At 38.4% G+C, this 21,540-nt stretch overlaps 2 protein-coding genes across 2 annotated transcripts; one reads left to right on the top strand and one right to left on the bottom strand.

Moving 5' to 3' along the window:
* Window positions 1-1,952: 1,952 nt before the first annotated feature.
* On the bottom strand, window positions 1,953-4,080 carry POLR2K (RNA polymerase II, I and III subunit K). Its single transcript, XM_027131518.1, has 4 exons — window positions 3,983-4,080; window positions 3,246-3,314; window positions 2,815-2,907; window positions 1,953-2,152 (listed from the first exon to the last, which is right to left on the bottom strand). Exons 2-4 carry the CDS (start codon window positions 3,304-3,306, stop codon window positions 2,130-2,132), a joined length of 177 nt encoding a protein of 58 aa, XP_026987319.1. The 5' UTR covers window positions 3,307-3,314; window positions 3,983-4,080; the 3' UTR covers window positions 1,953-2,129.
* A 7,394-nt stretch (window positions 4,081-11,474) lies between these two features.
* FBXO43 (F-box protein 43) lies at window positions 11,475-20,118 on the top strand. The gene is made up of 4 exons (XM_027131505.1): window positions 11,475-13,016; window positions 15,262-15,364; window positions 19,374-19,577; window positions 19,672-20,118. The coding sequence occupies exons 1-4, from the start codon at window positions 11,545-11,547 to the stop codon at window positions 19,918-19,920; spliced, it is 2,028 nt and encodes a 675-aa protein (XP_026987306.1). The 5' UTR covers window positions 11,475-11,544; the 3' UTR covers window positions 19,921-20,118.
* The last annotated feature ends 1,422 nt before the right edge of the window (window positions 20,119-21,540 follow it).

The following is a 21,540-nucleotide window of genomic DNA, read 5'->3' as shown; positions in this document are numbered from 1 at the left end:
ATATCTCACAACCAGCTACTTCTCACTCCCTCTACGCCTACCCTGGCCCAGCCACCATTACTCTTAGCCTGAACTTTTACAGGTGGCCCCTAACTGGCTTCCCACCATCCCGTCCCTATATTGTCCGTTCCCACAGAACAGACCCAGTAATCTTTTAAGTCTGGGCAGAGGGTGGAGGGTGGATGGATGTGCATGTATTTGTACAGGTAAGGAGGCAACTTGTTTTTACGTGTTCTCAGTTTACACTTTCTCACTTTATGTGATATTTTAATCTTCTTAAAATTGGTCATTTATGATTTCATCTACTAGTTTTGAATGTCATTAACTTCAATCTCTGAAGATAGCTTCAGAGTCTAAAAGCACTGAACTATCATTAATTCCTTGACTTTGACAAGCTGAAGTCAAAAGAAATAAACTGGCCAGTAATTGAGTAGCAGCGCTGGATTTGAACCAATTTCCGTGTATTGATATTTTTGATGGACCTGCGTGTCTACAGCCATTGGTAAGCAGTTTAGTAGGGGACAAGTTATGTATTAGCTTCAAGCTCAGATTTACTGATTTTTATATTTATAGAGTACTATTCAAAAGGATCTTTTAAAAGCAATTTTATATCTATTTTACCTTTTCCTAAAACTATCCAGGTAGGCAAGAGGTAAAATTACATCCATTTTATAGATGATGGGGACACGAAGAGGTAACTGAAACGATGGTCTTGAGTTCCAGTGGTTAATACTTTTCCCATTAAACCACTGTCTAGTTAACCAAATAACAGTATTCAATTAAACTATTGATACACAAAGGAGCTATGATGAAATTAGAATAGTTAAGAGCAACATTACCCAATGAGTTGTGGTTTAGGAGGCTGTCATAAAGAGATATTTATTGGGACTCTTGTACAAAAAGGACCAGCTCAAGAAGGAACATGGCAGGGCTTCCCTGGTGGCGCAGTGGTTGAGAGTCTGCCTGCTGATGCAGGGGACATGGGTTCGTGCCCTGGTCTGGGAAGATCCCACGTGCCGCGGAGCGGCTGCGCCTGTGAGCCATGGCCAGTGAGCCTGCGCTCCGCAACGGGAGAGGCCACAACAGTGAGAGGCCCGCATAGCACAAAAAAAAAAAAGGAACATGGCAGAATTACAAAATTATGAAAGCCACAGTCCAGGAAAACCTGGACCAAGGAAGCATTCTTTAAAAATCTTGAGTATGGTAGTACTTTGTATAGCACATAATAAATTTACAGAACTTAATATTTGAGGATGGTAGTAGAAACAATGTTTTGTTTTCTTTTTTAAACGGCACAGTTGCACAGTTGATACTTTCAATGTGCGAGACACACAAAACTATTAACGAAGTTGAAATATATCTAATCGAATCCTGGAACAGATGGAGTATCTGAGCATCCATATCCCTATCAAGGCAAAAGCTTTAAACATTCATCCAATTTAGTGTAAACCAACTCCTATTTTTTCTATATCCTGAAAGCAGAGTTTTTTACCTTAATGAATGATTACACCTGGGAAACTGCACCTGCCTTAATAGTCTGCTTCATCCACTTTACTTGGGGTTGATTTTGCCTTAGAGAAAGCAATCATTAAAGTTTCTTTTCCCTTGCCAAAGATTTAAAAAACAGTCAAGCATTATATACAAATACAGAAAGGCCTATGCCAAGTTAACAAATAAATTATAACTCAAAATGAGGTATGCACACTGATAGTAAGTGCGCTGGTATACTCTATACAAAATGAGGCTGGAGAGTTTACAAACAATTGGTGATGTAAAACAGTGGTTTCCTAGGAACTTACTTAATCAGACCTTTAAAGGGCCCTAGCAAACTTCATTTTTAACAAGGGCCCCAGATGATTCTAGGTTTTGATTGAAGTGTAGTTTGGGGAATCACTTTTAACCTTCATTGTGTGTCAGATTACATATACGATAAAATTAAATTACAAACCATGTAACTGAACAAAAATATCTTTATATAAGCTATTAATAGATACCTAAATACAATATGGTTTTTAAAATGAAATCATGTGTATATAGTTGTATTCATAAAGTACACTAATCAAAAGCTATATGACAACATTAATAGCAAATCCAAATGCAAATGAAGACATTCCTCTGTATTTCATCTTTCATCGAGCATCAAAAACCACCACTATACAAAAACTGAGTTAAGGACAAAATAAGTACTTCAAAATTATATTAAAAATTTAATACTTCCAAGTCACTTTCTCTTTGCAATAAGCTAGTTATTTAATCTAAAATGCACAAAAGAATGAAGTTCACTATTTACTATGATAATTAGAAATGAACTAAAAAAATAAACTATCTTAATTATTAGCCCCCCCCCATGATACAAGAGACCAATGCACCAAGAAACACTAAAGCAGTGTTAAAAGTAATAATTTAGTGATCTAAAAAACACTGGTAGTTATTATATAACAATTTACTCTCAGTCTTTCAGCTAATTTGTAAGCCTCACTTATTCCATTAGGTAGCATACAAACTCAATATCTGTATTTCTCCTTGTATCATTTAGTTTGCCCATAAACTGAAGCTCAAGAATGAGTACTTATATACAGAATCCCTGAAAAAATACACTTATGAAAGCCCAAATCAACTAGTATTTAGATTATTTAGTATATGTCTATACCCTGGAGTACTGGTCCATGAAAATGCTAATCATGGCTTTTGTTTTTTTGGTAAGCAATCCAAGTTGTTACCATTTTTACCAGAAATTAGTCTTTGACTATCAAACCATGCATTATTTTTCACTTCCTCTTATCTCATAGTCATAAAGCTTAGTTAGAAGGATACGTCTTTTAGTCCTTTTCTTGTACATTATTCTGTATCCACATTCTCTGCAACGGATTGGATCCCTTGATTTTATTTCATTTTCTGTGTGACATTCTAGAAACAAAACACGTTTATTCAATGCCTAAAAGAGAAATATTACAGACGAGCAAATTATCTTAACCATACTTTTCACCCAAAGCACTAAAATATAGTATACTCAGTCTCAAGGGTATGTTGCCATTACCAACATATTAAGGGAGAAAGAAAAAAAGAGTGGCAGACAATGCATTTTTCCTAGGAAAGAAAATGAAATCTTAATAAGAGGATTTTTTTTAAGATTGTTAAAGTTGTTCTGCTTTCTAACTTTAAAGATGACTCATTTAAGCCAAAGATAAATGCAATAATTTTTTTAAAACCGAGGTGAAATACTCTTACTTTTGTGTTACTCTTACCTCCACAGATATATATCATTGGCTGCTGCTTTGGGGGTTGAACGTCCTTCTGGGTGTCCATTGTTGTCCCTGAAATCACAGACTCAAATATTTAATATCTCAAATGGCATCCTCACAAATCTAACCAGGCCTCATGTTTCTCGGAGAAAGCTAAAAAGGTCCCAATTCCTAATCTGTGCTTTTTTCAAACTCTATAGGTGGGTCTAAAGAACGAAACAAAAAAACAACGTATTGTGCATTTACCCCCAAACTGGACACAATAATAAACACTTTACATATGTCATTTCAATTATGCATGCCATTTCATTATAATCTTTACAACAATTCTAGGAGGTATTACTCTTATTTTACAGATGAAGGAACTGGGGTTTAAAGAAGTTAATTTGGGCAGGATTATTCATCTGTTAAGAGTCAGAGATTTAGATCTGACTGCAAAGCTCGCGTCTTCATTTAACACAAGTTCCAAACTTTAGCAAGAGATTGCCAAAAAACTGTATCCCTCAACAGGAGAACGTGCGAACCGAAGGTAAGGGCAGAACAAAGAAATAACTCCCAACAGCTAAAACGCCAACAGCTAGAGAGGCAAACAACCCAACAGCTAAAGAGGCAAAGGCCTAACAGCATCGACTCTATCCCCAGTCTCTCCCGACTCTAACCCCACACCAAACCTGTTTAGCCCCTAGCGTCTTTCCAGTTTTGGCCCAAATACCCACCCCCCCAATCCGCCAATTACCTACCCACGTAACACGGAGAAACTTCCCCGCTTCTCCGAACAGATTACGCCTCGCCGCTGTATGGCAGCCAACTTCCGGCGCTGGCTTATGACGCAAGCGGAGTCTCCGCCCCTTCCGCCCCAGGTGTGGCAGAGAAAGTCGGGTTGAGTACAGGTGGTGAAGCTGGTTTGTTTTTTTTTTGTTGTTTTTTTGGTGGTTTTTTTTGCGGTACGCGGGCCTCTTACTGCTGTGGCCTCTCCCGTTGCGGAGCACAGGCTCCGGACGCGCAGGCTCAGCGGCCATGGCTCACGGGCACAGCCGCTCCAAAGCATGTGGGATCTTCCCGGACCGGGGCACGAACCCGCGTCCCCTGCATCGGCAGGCGGACTCTCAACCACTGCGCCACCAGGGAAGCCCAACTGCTGCTTTTTCTGTATTTCAGACTCCGGACAAAAGTGCTTGTTTCGGTCTCACCTGTTTTCACTTTTCAGGGAAGTAAAGCGTTTTAGAAGCTCCTCAAGTCGAAGGAGGTTTGTTTCTCTGACATATGAAGTCGGTAGAAAGTAACACTTTTCCAGGAGGGCAGAGGGTTAGAAGAGAAACCCAAGTGAAGTGCTCGTGGAATCCTAGGCTGACCGTTACTCCGAGGAACGTAGAAGAATCGGCTCCACCGCTGATTTCCACGTAGAAAAGCACTTTTCAGATTATGCATTTCCAGTCGTTTGATACCTGTGCCGGGGCAGTGGAGCAGCCGCCCCTATCCTTCCTTAGAATCATTTCGTTTTTGCTTTTCGCCCCTTTCTCTCCTAGGCTCCCGTCATCCCTGTAAACCCCTCCTTTTACTCGTTTTAAAGCACAGGTGGGCTTGCGGGCAGCTATGTCAATTACTCCCACTTAACGCTAAGGGATTTAGGTAGTGGTAGCTGTCCATTGACCCTCCTTTCATCCCATGTATTAATTCCTTCCCAGAAGAACAAAACGACTTGTCCAGTGGAGGCGTGTTCTTTCCAAGATCAAAATTTTAGTGAGACTAGTAACAGTTGGGTTCACAACATTTGCATTCGTTTGCTTCTTTCACAGCAGGTATTTTACTTATATCACGAGAGAGAAGAAAATGAAGTTATTAAAAATTTAGAAACTAACCAGTTGTTAATAACTATTTTAGTTAATCTGAGAAGCAGGTTTCTTTCTGCCCAACATGCACTACTTTGGTTTTTATTAAGCAGGCTATACCACTTTTCGGTCTTCCATCCAGCAACTTGGGAACCTTGAGCCTCACCTTTCACTTCCAGAAGGAATTCCAACTGGTTGTACCTCCACAGACCAGCCTGAGAGATTTAACTCGATTTTCTCAGTCTTCCTAGCTGCCGATTTTTAAATTTCCAGGAAACACAGTGGACTGTCCTGCTTCTTTCTCCACAGATAGGCTAAGATAGAACATAAATATTTTAATCATCAGCTCTCTTACGAAATACCCCTCCTCTTAGCCAAAGGGAAGAGGTAATCCAATAGAACAGTCAAAATTAGCTTCACTCAAGAAATATTAGGTAAAACCATTGTCATGATAAGAGAAAGATTATGGAGTGATCCAGAAAGTGTAACTTTAATCATTGCAAACTGACCTGGGTTCTGACTATGCAGCTTGAGGTTATCAAGATGATGCTGGCACATAACACAGTTTGTGGAGATCAGAATGGATCAACACATGTAGAATACAAATGGGTCCTGGAACCCTACAGAGGGTTAGGGTAAAGACAAGTTATAGCAAGGAGATCCAGAATTTCAACAAGAGTTCATGTCGAGGCTAGTTCCCAATGCAACATTCTCTTTCCTATCAGCAGGAACCAGTAATTTTAGGATCATTTTGGAGCATGGTCTGTGGACGCTGTTATCAATGGTGACAGCTAACTTTTCTTGAGCATTTGCTACGTGCCGGACATCATCGCATTGCTCTCTCTTAATGAGGGCATTTGTTTTGCCAACTTGGATACTAGTGTTTTTAAATGCTTACATTGCAATAATATGGTTATGGAGATGCAAGTTACTATTTTCCCCCTGAGTATCTGTTTTCCTTTTTCTTGATCATACTCATTTAAGTATACCTGCATAGCTTGACTATCATGGTGATGGAAAACCCTTTCAGTATGTTTTCCTGGATGGTCTCCAAAAGAAGCGTTAGCTCTGTGGAAAACATATGGGTTTTAGAATTCTGAGGTCAGTAATGAGATTACACCCAATCCAGAAAGGGAAGGGAAAAGGCCAAAGACTGTGATGTGTAAAGAATAGGAAAATATAGCTCAGTGGCTTAAATTTGCGGTATATGAGTAAAGCTAGGGCAAGCTACATGTAACTAGGTGTCTTTTTGCCATTTTTGGGGTGGGGAGGGGTGTAAAATTATTCTTCGAGTGAATAGAAGGGAGTTATGATACATTCTTTTACTCTTCAGTTGTAACAAAATATCTAAAGAAAAATTACTAGAGAAAGAGAAAAGGGCAATGTTTAATCGTGTTTTGGGGTCGTGTGGCTTTTATTTAACCATAGGCAAAATCCCCTGCCCTGTTTACAGTGGAGTGGGGAGCAGACCTTACACAAAGTAAGTAAATAATACAGTATTTTATAAGGTGATAAATTATATGGAGAAAATTCAGGAGAGGAGGCTTGCAAGTGCTGGGCAGGGAGTGGCAAAATAGAGGCTTGATTGTAATAGAGACTGGTTTGAGGACCTAGAAAGGACACTACTCATTCTATCCGAACGTGTGAGGGAGGCTTCAGGGAGGTGCCATCTTGAAGAATGTGTAATTCACCAATTCCTTGCCTTAAGTCCTACAGGTACCACAAACGTAACAACCTCGCACTAAATTCATCTTATTTTCTCCCAAACCTGTACTCTTCGCTCCTCACCCCCTGCTGCATGCAGTTCATTCAGCCAACTGAATCAGGTGTAGGTTCTTCTCCACCCCCATTATCTTCCAGAGTAATGCAGTAGCTTCCTAAGCCACCCTCACCTCTCTTCCTTCTGTCTTCCATTCTGCCACCAGAGTGGTCCTTCTAAAATGTCCTACATTGCCTGGGACTTCCCTGGGGGTGCAGCGGTTAAGAATCCACCTGCCAGTGGGGGACAGGGGTTCGAGCCCTGGTCCGGGAAGATCCCACATGTTGCGGAGCAGCTAAGCCCGTGCGCCAAAACTACTGAGTCTGCGCTCTAGAGCCCACGAGCCACAACTACTGAGCCCGCGTGTCTAGAGCCTGTGCTCTGCAACAAGAGAAGCCACCGCAATGAGAAGCCTGCGCACAGCAACGAAAAGTAGCCCCCGCTCACCGCAACTAGAGAAAGCTCGCGCGTAGGATAAACTTCAGACTCTTAATGTGCATCCAAAACTCTCCACGGCTTGGCTTCTTCCCCTTGTCAAGAATTTTCTTTGCCCTTTCCTCAAACCAGTCTTAGTTTCCAGCTGTAACAAATTATTTGTAGTTTCTCTAATGTGCCCAACTGTTTCAATTTTCCTGCTGGTACATTTTGTTTCAAGTTTAGAATCACCTGCTATCTGTCTTTAAAGATGCTACCCTTCCTTCAAAATCCACCTCATATCACAGTCTATATAAAGGTAGCTCTGCCCACTCTTCCGCTGTAGATTTAGTTGATCCCTTTTCTTTTGTGTTACTACCATTCCTCTACTATAGCACTTACACCAGTGAGCCCTTCAGGGCAGTAACTGCGCCATTCCATCTTTGTATTCCCAGTACCTAACCCAATAATTGGCACATAGTCAGAGCTTAATCATTGTTAGTGAGTTTGATTTTTGGATATATGGCATTTAGTATAACTGTGGGGCATCCACATGGAGAAATGTTCTGTCGGAGGAGAGTGGTAGCAGTGGCTGTTACTGACTTTAAAGTAATCCTTTTAACTCTGAATGAGAATTATGTAAGCACAGAATGGTAAAGTAAGAAAAATGTTGGGTAGGACGCCCATTTAGGGAGTAAGTAGAGGAAAAGAAGCCAGAAAAAAAGAATTAGGAAGAAGTTGCCAAGAGCAGAAGGACACACATAAAACATCCCTTTTTAGATGCCTAAAAAAACAAGCATAATGATGTCTAGAGGTGCTGTAACCAAGTTAGTCAAACCTTTCAGACTTTATCCTGTGTATAGCTGAACTTCTAAAATGAGTCATTCTGTTTGTAACCTGCTTTTCACGCTTGATTTCATCTCCGGAAACATTTTCAAGTGAATGTTTTCCTACATTATTTTTAATAGTATCCCACTGTAGGACCTGTTAACCTTGCTATACAGTGTGCCCCAAAGTTAAAATGGGGAGGGGAGAAGAGCCTATCAAATTAGGAAGCCCTCATGGAGCCTCGGAGGGGTGTGGGCATGGAGGGATGGGAAAGCGAGTACAGACTTCCTCGGGCGGAGGCTGGGCCGGGGGCCTGCGGGTCGCGGGGCCGCCGGCTGGGGCACCGCGGAGCGAGAGGAAGGGGCGGCGCGGGGCGGCGCGCAGCGGTTACTCAGGGCGGGCCGTTCAAACCGAAGGAGGGAAACGCGGCGGCCCCACACGAAGCTGGCGTGGGGGTTGCCATAGCCTGGCGTCGCTGAAGGCGAGGCCGCGGCTCCTCCCCTGCGCTCCAGAGGCAGCAGCCTCGGTCCTCGCCCGCCCGCCGACCCCGTGGGTGCGGCCGCCCCGGGTCTCCAGGTGGGCGGGAGCAGGGGACGCCAGGTGTGTGCGGGCTGGGCGGCCTCCGGGCTTCCCCGGCGCCGCGCCCGCTCTCGCTCTGCTTCCTGGGTGCCGGGACTAGAGAGGCGCCCCGACGCCGTTCACTTTCCCCTCGCTCTGCTCCAGGAGACGGCCCACCCCCCCTCAGCCCGTGGGTGGCTTCCTGGGCCCTGGGGCCAGGCCGGGCCTCCCTCCGACAGCCTGGCCTGGGGAGTGTCCGCGGAGGGACGAGAGGCCCGATTGACGCCTTGCGGAGACCGTTAACCACCCACCCGCCGACTGCTCCTGGGGGAGGAGATGACCGCGCTGCAGCTTACACTGCATCTCAGAAACCCCAATTTGGGAAGTTTCCTCCATTCCAAGGCTAGCTGGAGAAAACAAAGATATTAAAATTACTGTTGTCCGGAAAGCTGGAGGAAATTCAAAATGATTTAGGCCTTTTCAAGTGTTAGAACTAATCCCTGTAGCATGTACTTCACGTATACAAATTTTAGCCGGTATCGTGCTACTGCACGTTTTAATGAATTGTTCAAATTAAAATTTTCTCTTTAAGTGGTATTACTTTGGCACGAATTTTAAAGGCAAAGTGAGAAATTTCCTTTTTTGGAAGCCTATAACGTTGACGTCTAAGAACTCAAGCTTTACTGATGGTAAGATTTTACACTTTAACAAATGAAGGAAATTTGGTTCTAATCTGTTATCATATTGTAAGTACTTCATTGAGTTAATCAGTTCTTTTTTTTTTTTTTTTTTTTTTTTAAGAGCGCTATAGAGATAAGTGTTCTCAATCCTTATCAGGAGTCTGGTTTTAAAAAACGAATATTGAAGAGGCTTGTTTGATTCATCAGTGAACTGTTGAATCAGTAAAATTGAACAAGTCAACAGGCGTTCCACGATTTTGCATAAATAATTTTAAATTTAAAGTTCGAATAACCACATTTTGTTTGAGACCAATGTCTTGGGTTGAAAATGATGAAAGGTGAAAAAAATGATGACATCAGAGAAAGCACGGTGGAAGCAACTTCAAATGTGTAGATGAACAGAAAAAATTAGGAAGTTTTTTGTATGTTTAAAGCAACCGGTTTATGGTTTCTAGCAGGGAGAGGATGATCTCTGCACCCCTACTCTTGTTTCTAACAATTTGCCTCTCAGATTCCCAAATTCTAGCATGGTGAGACACCTAGTGGTGAAGTAGCAGAATAGTTACATTTGTTGTAACTTTAAAAAAAAAGGCTGGGACCTAACTTTACCAAATGAGTGAAAACTGTTAACTTAATAGAGTGATTCTCAGAGAGGAGGAAATATTCGTGGATGGAGGTGTAATTTGAAAACACATTCTATCTTATTAACTTAATATTTTGAAAACAAAAATTGTTTAAAAATATAATATGAATTATAGAAAGCAAAGTTTGATAATTTTGGCTGGTAAGCATGTACGGAAGAGAGCAGTGATTGTCACAATCTGAGGGAATCTAAATCAGAAGAGAACATGTGTGAGATTTACCAAAACGGAATATAGGTTTTAAAGACTGAAAAACACCTAGATACTTTGCCCAGTAATAATGATCTCCTAATGATCATTACAACATAAAGAAACTATTTGGTTTTGTGGTTATTGTAGCAATTTTTTTAAGCTCATTCATTTACATATTTAACTGATGTAACTTAAGCATAAATAAATTACTTTCCCATTATACTCAACTAAAATACATCTTCCCAGGATCTTTTTAATAGAGAAAAATCGTGTACTTGGCCTGGAGAAAACTTTGGAAGAATGACAATTTTCTTAGTGTCCCTTGAATAGTCTGCAGAAATATATGCTATGATAACTTTCTTATCTTTTCTTCTTATACTTTGAGCTAAGATGTAATTCAAGTTTCCACAAAGAAGGAATGCAATGATAGCGTTGAAAAGGTGAAAGAGTAAAGTATTTCCTTAAAAACAAATGAGTAAAGTATTTCCTAGTGTCATTCCTTACAAATATAATTACTGAATCACATTTCTTCTTTAAGGAGTGTACTTGAATTCTTTATTTGCAATTTCAAGAATATTATAAAGGGTGGGTTTCCCCCAAATAGAAAATATTTAGAAGATGAGGCATGAATGAGTATAACTTGCCAGGTTTGACATGGCCATGTATCTGTGGGGCAGGGGTTCATTTTGGCTAACTCAAGAATGTGTTAGTAATTTATTAGTGAGCCAAAGAGTCTTTGCAAAGGTGAAAGTCTGCCAATTTAGACCTTGTGAATGGTCAGGAGGACTGAGTTTCTGAGACAGGCCCGTGTTACAAGTATAAATGACATTATCCTAGAGTTGTTTAGCCATATTGCAGTTTAGTCTAGTGGCAGCACTTACGTGACACATTTCCCAAATACATGTTTAAAAATCAGCTTATAGTTTTTTTTTTAAGCAGCTTTATTTACATCGCAAAATATCGAAAGGAAATATCCAACTGACAAAATATAGGTCAGCACAAATAAGCTAGAATATTAAAACTACAATAATGTACTTTAGCACTGTAAAAGTCATAAAGTAATTAAATCATCTAAAAATGATGCCATGAGATTTTTGTTTTTCTCAAGTGTAGTTCAAGAAAATATTTCTGCATGGTGCCTAGCCTATGCTTAGTCAGGTAATCTGTGAATATTTATTTCCTGGAAATTTTGGTCTTCGCGATGTTAAAACATTGTTTTATGTAAGAGACATGAGTACAGAGTAGATTTGTTTTTTAAAGTAACTTTTTTTATTGCCATACAATTTTCCATTACTATTTGTGCTCATAACAAGTAATGTATTTTGGTGTAAGCTGCCAGACTGTTCATTTCAAAGGAAGAATAAAATTTGTTTTCACTTTGTAGAAACAGAGATTTTGAAGATGTCAGAAAGGCATTCAGGTCAAGCTGGCACTGGAGCAGGAAATGAGGTGGACTCTCCTATTGTCAACATCAAGTCGTCCAGCTTTGGAGACTTTTGTTCCACATCTTCATTTCAAGATAGTGGCTACAGTGAGCTGTTAAAATCGTGCAGCTTTGATAATACAGATAAAGAATCATTTGGAAAGAAAGAAAGAGGCTCAACTTTAATCCATGAACATCCTGAAACTTCAAGTCTGGCCTTAACACATAGTTTAGAGTCTCCCACTCAAAGAAAGAGATTTGTCTTCCCCAGGAAGGAAAAGGATAAAACCCCAGACCTTTGTGAAACTCCTAAAGTCAGTGGAAAAAAATTTTTACTGCGCAGAAGATTGGACGTATCTTTCTCTCTTCTAAAGGGGGACTTTGAATCACAAAATAGTTCTCTCGAAAGTAGTACAAGCCAAGTTCCTAATTTAGAAAAAAATATTCCAAGCAGTGCTTCAGGTTTCCCAAGGCAAAATAATTTTAGTTCTTTAGTTACTAGCACTTTGAAAACAGAAGAAGCGACTTCCAGCAGTCAAAAATTGAGACTTAATTTTTCTCAACAGAAGACGTCCACAGTTGATGATTCCAAAGATAACTGTAGCCTATTTGAAGTTGAATGTATATCTCCAATTCAAGGCAATAGTTTTAAAGACTCTATCACACATGACTTTAGCGACAGCAGTCTATGTATTAACGATGAGAATACATATCCTGAACTTCTGGGCTCTTCGGTCAGTAGAACAACTTGTGGAACAGATGAGGACATATTTGTGACTCCAATAAGTAATCTTGTAGCAAATGTTAAATTTAATGTAAGTCAAAGGCTTTCTCCTTTAGGTGAAGTGAGACGCAATATTTCAACACCTGAAGACAGTGGCTTTAACTCACTTTGCTTGGATAAATCAGAAGATTCCCTCACTGACCAAGAGGGCTCTTTCCAAGAACTGCTTCAGAAACATAAGGGAACTCTCAAAGTCAGGGACACGGTAAGAAGATCAAGGCGTCTTGGAAGATTAAGAAGACTGTCCACCCTTAGGGAGCAAGGCTCACAATCTGAGACAGAAGAAGAAAAGCAGCCCAACCTCTCTGGCTCTGAATCAACACCAGTGGCCACTTCAGACATCTCAGAGAGTCAGCCAAGCAGTGACAATAAGAGTGGGGATTTGAGTTTAAGCTTTAAGAATTTATCAAAGACCCCAGCCTTGCAGTTAGTGCATGAGCTCTTTATGACAAGCAAAAGGAAAAGACTCCAGCAAAGCGGTGCACGTGAACTGTTAGAAGAAAGGGACGGGGGGAAAATAGCTGTACTACAGCGTGTACTTGCAGGCCTGATTGGCAAGAAAATGGGTATAGAAAAACTGGACATCTTAACAGAATTAAAATACAGAAACTTAAAGCATGTTCTTGCTATGGTTTTAGATTCCTTGGCTGCAGAAAGCCTATGCAGGTAAGAAATTTTTTTTTTCTGAAATAAAACTGCCTTTTATCACTTTTTTTTTTTTAAGTTGGAAAGCTTTTCTGTTAGTTGAGTACTTTTTTTTGAAATTTTGTTTTAGCATCTCTATCTTGGATACTTTATATTTTGTCAAAGGTGGTTTAGTGAAATTCTTCAGTGTCTCAGAAATTTCACAGAAATTTCAGTATATTGAATGTCGCTTCATAAGTAAAGAGAAACGAAGTCACATATATAGGAGTATTGAGGGTAGGAACTAGAGTTACAAGACTAAAGAGAGACTGTGTTTATACTGGCAATTTTGCGAAGTGCAGGACTATCAGAAGACAAGGCCCTTGGGAATGCCGTGACCAGGAAGGAGGGAAGCCATGTGGAACAGGATTTTTGCAAGATCATGGTTGGGGAAGGACATGCAAGAGAGTTAGTGAGCCTCTTTTTCCATAGGTATGTGTGAAGAGTTGGGTTCATAGAATCCTTACTCTTTTATGGCCCCTTCTTCTATTAAAACCCTTCTTCACCTTTTCCCCATAAATTAAATGTAGGCTATTGTAGAGAATTGTAGAATCTTATAGCTGGAAGTCTTCTGAAATGTCTAGTCCTATTATGTATTTTGCAGATGAGAAAACTGAGCTCCAGAGAAGTGATCTGCCAGTGGTCACTCAAGGAGACAGAAACAGATCCAGGTCTACAGCTGAGCCCTCTGATCTCTAAGCCCATATTTTCCCAAAACTCTTATTAAGGTTTAAGTCCTTTCAGAATAGCCTTGATCAGGAATGTCTTTGGTGTAACCCAAGTAGGATGATAAGCAGATGAATGGCCTACATACATGTACCTTTAAAAAAATGTTCAAATGAGATAAATTACTTGTTTAAAAAAATAAGGAGATGGCTGCGACATAGGAATTTTATTTTTATATGCTGGAGTATTTGGATACAGACCAGTTAGAATTAAAACTTGGGTGACTCTTTTGGGTGCTCGCTTGTAGGAACAAATGATATTCAGTCATATTTCAATAATTGCCTTTGCTGCCATCCCTCTAGATTTATAGTATTTGTATTGCAGAGTGCATGTATAATCTTGGCAGTGCTTATTCTTGGTAATATGAGAAATTACGGTAAGTTGACATAGCTGAGGCAAATACCCAAACATGTATTTCATTTCTTCCCCATTAATGAGTGACTTTCTGCCTGTATCTCTCCATCTATCTGATATAAGGCACATGTATCGGCTTAAGGAGAGGCAATGGCAATTGAAGTGGCCACGGTAACTGGAAGAATAGTAGTGTTGACAACTCAACTATAACCTGGGGCCCTCCATAACCTTCTCCTGACCTCATTCACTTTGAGTGATTTGTTAAGTTAAAGTAATAAAAAAGACCATATTAACAGTTGCAGGATTAGCTTTTCTTTAATAATGAATGTAGTCCAAGTTATTGATAAATAAGCAATCACTAGACATAAATTGTGTTTTTCTTTAGCTGCTTTAGTCTTATAAACTATGGTTTATAAAATAGGAACTTTGTAGTGCTACCCATAATAATGTTTATTACAGCTGACCCTTGAACAGCCAGAGATTAGGGGCGCTGACCCTCTGCCATGCAGTCTAAAAATCTTTGTATAATTTATAGTCAGCTCTCCATATCCGAGTTTCCTCCGTATCCGCGGTTCGGCATCCCTGGATTCAACCAACCAGTCTGTGTAGTATTTACTATTGAAAAAATCCACCTGTAAGTGGATCCGATCCACAGAATTCAAACCCATGTTGTTCAGGGATCAACTGTATTTGGCACTTAGTACTTCCAATAAAGGATTGATTGCTTTTGTGTTTATTTAATCAAAGTGACAGAAATTTGTTAAATACAATAATAGGAGAAATTTATAGAATCTCTTGCACTACAGTTGATAATCATTTGCTGCATGTCATGTTCCAAATTTTTAATCTTAGGGTCATGTTTAAGTTAAATCCTCTTAATTAGCCTCGCAGTGGACTCATTTGGGTTTATACGAAACTTTGTTTTTTCCTAAACCATTTATGAGATAGTAATCTGTCAATATGATGCTGGCATATTTTAATAGGTATTCTTTCACAACTATGCAGATCAAGTCATATTTTTAATGTAAAATTTTAGCTTTAAATAAACTATCCAAAATCTTTAAAATGAATTTTTCTTATTGTCATGTGTGAAAAATATTAATTCTGTGGAATATATACAATATAAGGACTGATCTTTTTGTTACAGTATTTGGAAAGTGAGCAGAAATTGGCGTGAAATTATTATTCAAGACAAAAAAGCAAATCAGAGGAGGAAATTTCATATCACACAACTGAAAACAGATACTGAGGTAATGTATATAATACTATTCTAAAATGGATTTGTATAAATATCTAATAATCCCATATGGCTGGACAACCTCATTTGGTTTTCCTGCTATCTTGCTATCTTTTAACCATTCCATTTACCAACATTGACTCATAAACTCTTTTTTTGTTTGTTTTTGGCTGTGCCACGTGGCTTGTGGAATCTCAGGGATTGAGCCTGGGCCACGGCAGTGAAAGCCTGGAATCCTAACCACTAGGCCACCAGGGAACTCATGCACTCATAAACTCTCTATTTTTCCCAAACTCCATCTCTACCCAGTGCATTAGTGGAGTAGCCTAACTGACATCAAGAACATCTCACTGGGTTTTGTTGTTAAGTGTGTATGCTGTTAGCAGTATTTGAATACCATTTGAATAGGATATGCTGGACCCTATTCATAGTTAGACATCCTTATAGCATTTTCCCATCCAGTCTTTTGAGTAGATACTACATGCAGTTGCTCAGATTACAATGTGAACATTTGTGACATGATCCCTTGCTTTCCTGGCACTCATACCCAGTGCCAGTGGGTGATACCCAGTGGGTGATAGTTATAAACAGGTGATTACAGTACAGGTGTGTTAGAGGAAGCCCAGAGTTCTCTCTATTGAACATTTAAAAGGAGTGGGGATCAAGAGGAGGAAAAAATGCATCTCAGCTGAGAGCTGAATAACGAGTTAGGGAAGGTGTTTCAGCAGAGGGAATAGCATATATGGAGGCCTGGAGGTGAGTGAGCATGGCAGATTAGTACTTGTAAGACATCATAAACTTGTGCTCTCTTGAAGATTTGAGGTCCAGCTTTGAAGTTACAAGAAAAGTTTTACAGAAGCTGATTAATTCTTTCTGGGGATACTACTTTGTGTAACAGGCATCTGATGACTCTGGCACCCATATTTACTGTATATTCAACTTTTAGACCTTTCTTAGGCATCAATACCAAAAGAAACTCTGAGAATTAACTTTCTTATTCTTGTTCTAGTAAAAAGTGTTTAATAACATAAGTAAATTTATAATTTGGTGAAATATAATAACTGAGATGAAGCATGGTATAAACTAATATGAACACCTAGATACAGATTGGGGAGTTTCTCATTCCAAGGAAATATTAGGGACCGCTATTAACTAAAGTATTGACTTTCTATTTTATTTGAAGAAACGTTTTACCTTCTCACCTATAATAATCCTTCACGACTGACTCACGGCTCTTGGCTACTGCTGCAGCTGCTGGCTCTGGGAGCTTATAATACTGAAGATATAAATTTCCTTCTTAACATATCTTTTTAGAGTGGCTCCCTACATGCTAAGGACAGACCAAAAGCACATTTTTTAAGCAAGTACCCATTAATATTAAACTTTTAGCTCCATGTACTCTTTACATCCTATGTGGAAGAAACATGTTGTATTGGTAAGCCTTTGGGTAGTTCTAGATAAAGCATTCTACCCTCATATCCTAGCCACCAATTTTTTTTTAACTTGGTTTCTTAAAGGACTGTACTTTTTCCTTACTTGAGTATTTTCCTTTATTCTGATTTGCTTTAAATTTTTTTGTCAGTAGACACAGTACATGGTTTAAAACATCAAATTGCACTTTAAGGCTTATAAGAAAGCACATATTCTCCTGCCCTTCCTACTCTTGATTCTTGCCCCATAGAGGCAATCACTTTTTAGTTGTTCCTTTTGATATTTACCTCCATATTTCTGAATGGCATGCCTTTACTGCTGTTTCTTCTTTTGTTTTTTTCTATAGAGGGACTAGGTGAGTTCTCTAACCTCTCACCACTACCTATCTACCCACCTCTCCCTCTGAAGTCCTTTCTCCTATCTTATGAATGTAACTACACCATTGTTTGGGAGCAAATTAGAATTAGGTGCTGACATTATTAAGACTGTGTTGAGATTCTTATGACTTTTTGACAGCTGTGACATGTAGTACAGTATGATTATACCTGTTATACCTTTTTTCCTCAGAGTTAATAATTGCCCAGTTTTTTTCTTTCTTTCCTTTCTTCTTTTTTTTTTTTTTTGCTTATTGTTTCTCTATACAGATCCCTGACTCATCTCCTGTTATCCACCAGAACTGGAAATCTCCTCTTAACTCTGAATGTATCAGGTATTCTACCTGTTCCCTCTTTTCCTCAGAGACATCCTTCCAGATGCCTTTTGCCCTCCTCTTCTGAAATGGACTGGTTGCTTTCTACCTGAACTATCCTAATGTATATCATTAACCAAAACAGAAAAATTATAAAACAAAGTTGTTTGGTGGTTTTCCTCATACTTGTATAGTGTCACTGAAAGCCCTTTATATGTAAAAATTAAAACGCACACACCAGCTATGTGTGATAGGATCTCTATTTAATCTGTTTGCTTTGCAGCAGTGAGAATGACCATTAAAATCAGAATATCATACTTTTTCCATTGAATTTCTTAATTTACTGTAGTCTTCACTGTTTTCTTATAATCATGGAAATGAACATCAGTAAGGTGACTCCCCTGTCACATTTAACTATATTCTGGTAACGTGATGGAGACTATATTTTGAAAAATGTTGGTGCTCATGAATGCGTGCCTTTGTTGACTGCTTGACCTTATACTGTTCAGAGATAGTAGCACACATTTTAAGCTCCAACAGGGCAGGGATTAGACTGTTTTATTCACTCGACACCTAGTAGATGTTTTATGAATGTTTGTTAAATGAATGAATGTTTCTTCTGTGGATGAAATTTGCTTCAACAACATATCTCTATTCATTTTTTGGTGCATGCAGCATCACTGTGTTTGCCAACTGCATCGAAATCCAATGGGTGTCTTCTTTTAGTATGCTCTTGTGTCATACGCTTCTAGCTTAGGCTGCAAATCATTTATAAAGTGTAACATAAAGAGATGTATTGAGTCCTTGAATAAGTTCAACTGTATTAATTCTAATTTCTGAAAACCAATATTCATCCATCACACTTATGCATATGTTGTTAAACTGTTAATGGCATAATTTTTCATGGCCAGCTAACTTCATTCCTATACTTATCCTACTGTCATTTCTCATATTTTTAACTCTCCCCATTTAGGAGCCAACTCTGGCAAAAGGAGACTATGGAGGGAGAGGAAACACAATTATAGTTGGACACTTAAGGAAATTCACCTGTAGTACATTTTAATTTGATAATTGGTTACAAATGCCAATTTGTTAAAAAAAAAAAACTTACTATTTTTTCTCATTCCCAAGCTTAACAAAATAGAAGGCTATAAGGATTATTCATTGAAAATATTTCTTGGCTAAATATTTGAGTAATGTGGAAATCCAGTTCAAATAAGAGACTTTTTTTTTCTCCTTTTAAAATATCAAAGCTGTTTAAAACTCAAGTGTAAAAATTAATCAAGCATTGCAAGTATCTGGTATTTGTATAAACCAGCCAAACAAATTGGGTTTCATGGTCTAACCAGGCCCATTATTTTTCTGACATGCGGCTAAGGTAAGAAACCTTCAAAGAATTCCATGATGTCCCATAGTAAGCTTTGATTCACCTCCTCTTACACCTTGGCCTAAAAGGGGACTTGGTAAACTCTGATCTGTGGGCCAAATCCTGTCCATCACCTGTGTTTTTAAAGTAAGTTTTATTGGAACACAGCCCTGCTCTTTTCATTTACATATATCCATAGCTGTGTTTGCTAAAACAACAATTAAGTAGCTTGTAACTATCTGGTCCTTTTCAGGAAAAGTTTGCAAACCCACGCTCTAAACAGAAAAATAACCAAGCATGCAAACTTAAAGCTAGCATTTATTGTCTTAATTTTTTCTTTTTCTTTTTCTTTGACTTTTAAATGCTAGATGAGAGAGTTTTTTCTTTTTTTTTTCCTTTTTTTCTAAAAAGGAAAGGTTTAGGGAGAAAATTCCAGTAGTGTAAAACCACTTCCAAACATTTAAATACATGTGCATCAGAAAGCTGTCCTGGAACTTTTGATATTACAGTGTTAACCCCTCTTGTCTTTTACCACAGGGGGCTATATTAAATGTTGATGATGCTGCCACTCGGCTCCATCTTTTAAATCGATCAGCTTTAAGATCTGTGCAAGCACAGGCTAGGACACCAGGTTTTCAGAAAGAACAAGTTTCAACATTTTCTCCCTGGGGAGAAGTTTTGACACCTATAGCGAGTTCTTCTGTTACTCACTTAAGTAGTAAACAGGAAGAATATGTTAAGGTGAGTATCATAATTATTAAATATTTACAGAGTTTGAAATAAAGCAATTCTCTATGCGAAAATGGAAGATTTAGTTTGTGTGCTTTTACTACAGGTTGCCAAAACACTTTTTATTGATGAAGCATTAAAACCTTGCCCAAGGTGCCAATCCCCTGCTAAGTACCAGCCTTATAAGAAAAGGGGACTATGTAGCAGCACAGCCTGTGGTTTTGACTTTTGTGTGTTATGTTTGTGTGCTTATCATGGGTCTGAAGAATGTAGTAGAGGAGCAGCAAAGCCAAGAAATAGAAAAGATGCTCTTCCAGGAAGTGCCCAGAGTAAGAGGAATTTAAAACGCCTCTAAAGAGACTTCACATATAAAAGAAGGATTCCCTCTAAGCAACATTTTGTTTGGCTTAAAATTATGAATACTTTGAAAGCATGCAAGTCTTCCCATCAATGACAGATGATGATTTATTTCCTACTTTGTATATATTGTGATCCATGTCATTGTATGTTTTCTTCAAAGTAGTGAGCTTTGAAAAAATCTTATTTTACAATGTCATTTTTACTCATTTTAATAATTTAGTGTTTTTAAATAAAGAATTTTCAGTGTTATATATATGTATTTAATTGTTTCATGTAACATTTAAAAATTGTGCATTTCATCACTATGTGTTGAAATGTTCTTCGATTACTTTTCAAAAGTAGTTTTCCAAATAGTATTAAAAATTCTGAACTTGAGATAGATGGCCTTATAGATTTCAAAATCTTTGAATATTTGACTGAAATGAAATGTAAATAAAATGTTTTCAGAAGTTCTGTTGAATTTATAATCTCAATCTTTCTCTTAATTTAATTAATGTCATATTTGGGCAGACTTCTGGTTAAATAAAATTTACTTAATATTGATAACTAAGATGTAAAAAGTAAATTATTAGATATATGTGGTTATTCACCATGAGAGTCTTAGGTAATAAACACCCATAAGTCACACGTAAGTTTCCTTTACCTTGTTACACATGAAATTGTCAGTCAGTAGTGCAATGTGGAAATCTGGAATCCTATCTCTGGTCCATGAGGAGGCACTTTGTATACTGCAGTCACATTGCCCTCTCAGTGTGTCACATTTGTCATCTTATGGTTGCTCAGTCCATTAAGAAAGTAGTATTTTATTTCACTCTGGTGGTGAAAAAGAAGATTTTACCACATTTAGTTTTAGAAATCAATAATCGACATGTGTTCCTCTCTACTGAAGGAACTGTTAAACGATGGAAGTTCAATTAAAAAAAAAATTTCTGGCTTTAAATTGGGATGAGTATTGTAATAAAGTCAATATGAGTGAAATAGTATAAGGACTTAATACCACATATTTAAATGAGTTTACAATAAAAATAAAACTTTCTGAAGACAAAAGATCAGAGTAGAAATTCAAAAGTTAATGAGTGAAGCTAATTCCAAACTTCTTATTGGCAGGTTTTACATTTGTGATGAGTTCAAGAGGTAGGTAGGTTAACTGGAAGAAAATCATATGGTATTCATGAATAACTTTATTAAAGTCTCCAGATATCCAGAAAATAATCATCATTATTCTAATTGTTGTAAATTATTATGTATTATAGTAACTGGCTGGTGCAGCTACCCTAGCCGTATGTTCCAATAGCGTCCTGTGCTTCCTCTGTCGTGGCACTTAGTTTCACTTTGCTTAACTTGTTTTTTAATTTTCTTTCCTCATGAGACTGTAAGCTCTGTGAAGGCCTGTCATATTTGATTTAAATACCGTTGTATCCCTAACACCTAGCCTGGTACCAGGCAAGCAGCAGGTGCTCAGTAAATATTTATTGAATGAGTGGATTTTTTTTAGTGCTATCAGTGTTAACTTTTTATCCAAGTAAACCATTATAACGCTATCCTAATAATTTGTTAATTTTTAATGCTTGATTTCATTGATTAATGCTTGATTACATGAAAAAGTAGAATCTAA

This window comes from Aethalodelphis obliquidens, unplaced genomic scaffold (genome assembly GCF_003676395.1).
Source record: "Aethalodelphis obliquidens isolate GAN/ISIS:26980383/991018 unplaced genomic scaffold, ASM367639v1 scaffold39, whole genome shotgun sequence".
Lineage (NCBI taxonomy): Eukaryota > Metazoa > Chordata > Mammalia > Artiodactyla > Delphinidae > Aethalodelphis > Aethalodelphis obliquidens.
The sequence above is the reverse complement of the archived record's forward strand: the minus strand, read 5'-3'. Positions and strand labels throughout refer to the sequence as shown.